Source organism: Dichomitus squalens (genome assembly GCF_000275845.1).
Source record: "Dichomitus squalens LYAD-421 SS1 unplaced genomic scaffold DICSQscaffold_21, whole genome shotgun sequence".
Taxonomy (NCBI): domain Eukaryota; kingdom Fungi; phylum Basidiomycota; class Agaricomycetes; order Polyporales; family Polyporaceae; genus Dichomitus; species Dichomitus squalens.
Window position 1 is genome coordinate 239359 of NW_006766903.1, and position 4121 is coordinate 243479.

Here is a 4121-nt window from a genome sequence, read left to right on the forward strand (position 1 = left end):
TGAGCGTGAGGATCGGCCAAAGGGAAGTGATGCACCAACGGGGCCGGCACGGGCCGGGCCCAAGGAGGAGTGATGGCGAGCGGATTCATCGAGGGAGGGCGGGCCGGCCCGAGGAGAAGGGATGGAGTGAGCATGATGCGGCCAGGCGGGGGGCCGGGTTGGGGAGGAAGCAGTGAGCGGATCACCGCGTAAGAGGCCCCGGAGGGCAGGCGGAACGACGAGAGGGCGCAGCGAGCTGCCCGGAGGAGTGGCGAGTGGCGAGGGCACGGATGCCCGGAGGGGTGGCGAGCGGATCGCCGAAGAAAGGAGCTGGTGGTCCCCATTGGGCAACACCGTGAACGACGTGGTGTGCACCAACCAGCGGGCAAAAAACGAAAGCTCGAGGAGCGCGAGCTCCCGAAGGGCGAGGGGACGAGGATCCTGGGCTGCGAGCCCTTAACCTATATACTACTAGAGACAAAGCAGATGTAAAGCGGCGAGGGGGTGGCACGACTTACGCTGTCATAGACCCTGGACAATAATCATTGTCCAAAACAACGTTTGTCGAACGCCGCCTGCGCGTCCGCTTGCTCGTAGAAGTATCCGGTGCCCCACCGCTGCCCGTAGACGTCGTTCGCTTCCAGCGCGTTGAACGAGTGCATCGTGATGAGCAGCTTCACGCCGTAGGATTTCGCATCGACCATCAAGTCGTCGAGCATGTTGAGAATCTGCGGGTTGTAGCACGACGTGTCCCCATTGCAGACCGTGCTCGGCTCCACGTCAGGGAAAGCCGGGATCGAAGTGCCCTGCACGCGGGCATGAGGGAGGAAGGCGAGATGTTTGGTTAGCGCGTGCGATGTGCGCAAGAGAGAACCAGAGACTGACCTTCTGGCTGCCGCTCTGAGCACCGATCCAGACGCGTAGAACCTTCATGTTCGCGCTCTGCAGACCTCTGCAAAATACGGAAAGTGCATGTCAGCTTCCGTCTTACCCTGCGCGTCACACCTGAGAGACTTGGAGGGCTCACTTCAAGAGGGTGGCGCGTTGCGACGAGCTCAGACCCGCGGCGTAATACAGGTTGGACCCGGCGAAGTTGGCGGGCGAAGCCGTGGCGGCTGCACAGACGAGGGCGGGAAGGGCCAGGACACCAAGGAGAGCGGCGGAAAAGCGCATCTTGCCTGTAGCTTTGGTGATGGACGTGATAGAGTCAAGTGGCGAATGTAATGTCAGAGTACTGATGGTATGCACGATTGCAACTGCAGTGAGGAGCACCCTAGTGCAACTGCCTCGAACCTTTATACTTCCCCTGGCGGATGCAATAACGGCAGAATGTCGTCTCTTGACAGATGTAGGCGCCACCACCTGAGCGTTCTCAAGCTCGCTGCGAAACAGGACGCGAATGAATGTGTGGCTGGGCAGATGGAAGGTAGTTGAGCCCCTCTACCGCTCACGCGGACCGACTCTCGTGGCGGTGGAGCCATCCTTGACGCTTCCGAGAGGGCGGAGAAGCGGGAAGCACGCGGGCGGTCGACTGACCCTTCTAATCCACATCGGCTCAGAGCTGTACAGGCAATGCGATGCCCGAGCGAGATCATCGCACTCCGTCGCTCCCGGGGGTTTTCTATCTGTGAGCATCGGGCACATGTTGAACATAACGCTCATCGCGTCCGACGTGTCGAATCAAGTGAAGCATAGCTAGGTGTAGGGTGGAAGCAACCGAGGTGATTGTTGAACGTTGTCGGTGATGAGCAGCCCAGTCTCGTGCTAAGGCATCCATGTGTTATGGGCTTCGTGGACCGGTCTAGAGAGGTTGATGTGACCGAAGAAGTCCAGGTGATGCTCGAAGAGTTTCGCAGAAGGCCGATGTAGGCGCTAGGGAGGGGGTCAACATGAACTCCACTAGGCTCATGTAGAAGCAGAACTCACGAGGTGTCCGAGTCTGGAGACTGGCCGGAGAAAATCTTGATCTGAGACACGATGTAAAAGGCATAGTCGTCGTGCAGTACGTCATGGACTTGGACCGAGGTGATTCCACAGCCAGCGTTGCGTGTGAATCCGAAGGATGTGTCGTCAAAGCAGAGGTCAGGGACATTGATGAATTGTGAATCATCGACAGAGTTGCACCGCGTTCCGGTCAGCGGTGCTCCCGCATCATATTGTGGTGTCCGGTTCGTCTGGTGAACGGTGAAACATTGACAATCCCCGGACCTCCTTCGACCTGCGAGTACGTAGCATTGCAATTCAGCGAATCTTTCGTATAGTCGCAATCTGTTCGAGACGACGGTGAGGCCAACTGGATTCGACTTACAGCTTGGCGCTGTCGTCGACATTGTGCGAGCCGAGAGCGCTGAGGGGGGCGGTGGCGATGGACAGACGAGACATCTTCCCATTTCAAGTGGCCATGGACCCATCGCGCTCCAGACGCACGTACCACATGCAACAACATGAAGTATGTCGCACCACAGCGACATCTGTCCTGCATATGATCTGGAGAAATTTACAATCAGATGCGCAGATCGGGGATAACGCATGCCCCGGAGTGCCCATTGTAAGGATAAAGCCGCTGAAGTCCGTGGCAACAGATCCATGTGGCGAGGTTGGCTCCGAGGCGGAGGCTACAGGAAAACATGCGGCGCAGCGTGAGCGGCCCGCAAAGAAAACAATAACAGAGATGCCAGCAGAAGAGAGAGATGTCTTGGAGCAAATAGCCCACCATGCTTTGATCCAACAGCGTACAGCAGAGCAGCGGACAGGAACGCAGGTAGTATATGCGCTCATGAGGAAAGCGATGCCGTTTACCCCACATCCTCCCACAAACGAAGTCTGTCTTCACCCAACGGGACATGACCGCTATGAACGACGACACTAAGGGCGAAGCAATGGGCAACCCCATGTCATCTCGAGGGGCGAAAGACAAGACCTCAAAGGCCAATTCACGTCCGAGTTCAAGCAGACTGCTCGGTTGGCTGGCGGCAAGAGATGCAGGAGGACGTGCGTACCATCACTGCGCAAATACCACACATCAACACCTCGCGTGTCTTCGTTCCAGAGCTACTTCAAACCATCCACACATCCCATGGTTCGTAGATATTCTGTTGGCTTGAAGTTCAGAACGATATCTTTCTGTGAAGATCTGCGAAGGCAGACGACGGCTGCAGCGATGGAATCCTTGGATCACCCGAGCCTGACTGGAGAGCAGACCAAGCCTCAGCATCCGAACAGGTCATTGCAGCTGAGCAGACGGGCAAAGAGTGTGACAGAACCGCACAGAGAAGACTCGTGGATGTGGTGTTGGGCAGCGAAGGACGTCTTGGATGACGGCAGCGTTGATGGCGTCAACAAGCGCCCACGCACGCCGTGCTTGGAAGTGACTCATTTTCGGACCTAAGTCATTGCGCACTCTGTGCGTTTAGTTCGTATTTCTAATCTTATGCTCGACTGTGGTGAGCATGGCAATGCCGTACACACACGGTGAAAAGTCTCCTGGTCTGACGTTCTTGCCATCAGGCTCCTCGGACGCGTCGTCTCCGACCTCCACCACAAGCTATACCGAGGTATACCCCTACGCGGCTTCTGCTCTTTCAAGCACCGTCAAGACTATTCTCCACAGTAGAGGCGAATCCGACAGAGACGACGCTCTGTATGCTCGCGCCCAACGCCACCTTCAGGTCCTCAACGACCCACGTTACAGCGAACACAACACTCCGCCCTGGGTGACGCGCGATGCCTTGTCTCAGAAATTCACGGTGAGAGGCCTTATCAAAAGCAATGTATGCCACTACGGAGGATCTCGGCCTCGAGCGGGGAAAGAGATACGTCTCTGCCGCCATCTGTGCCTGCGCAGATGATGCCCGCCAGGCCCCAGACAACGCGGATCCCCTGGAGTTTTTGGCGCGAAGCTTGGAACGTCTCGCATCAACTTGGGTCGCATTCATGCTATGGCCTTGTACGTTGATGCCACATCTAACATATTTGCGCTGATTGTCTCGACGTCTCCAGTTTATGCGCAGCAAGAACAAGCGGAACCGAGTGTCTGTCTCGACGATGTCTCTGGAAATGCTACACCCACCGGAACCACAACAAAATCAACCATGGACGACGCTGGCTTGTCCAAAAATCGGTCGGGAGACTTGCGAGGTGAT

The 4121-nt window shown here is 56.8% G+C and overlaps 1 protein-coding gene across 1 annotated transcript in view; it reads right to left on the minus strand.

Annotated features, from left to right (window-relative positions):
- DICSQDRAFT_63350 (glycoside hydrolase) overlaps positions 1-1152 on the minus strand; it is a gene marked incomplete at both ends in the record, with an annotated part of 2596 nt that extends 1444 nt beyond the window's left edge. Inside the window, 3 exons of the mRNA XM_007366911.1 lie at positions 550-785; positions 865-931; positions 1007-1152. Coding sequence (XP_007366973.1) covers positions 550-785; positions 865-931; positions 1007-1152 — 449 coding nt within the window. The remainder of the gene's footprint in view (positions 1-549; positions 786-864; positions 932-1006) is intronic.
- Between the last annotated feature and the right edge of the window lie 2969 nt (positions 1153-4121).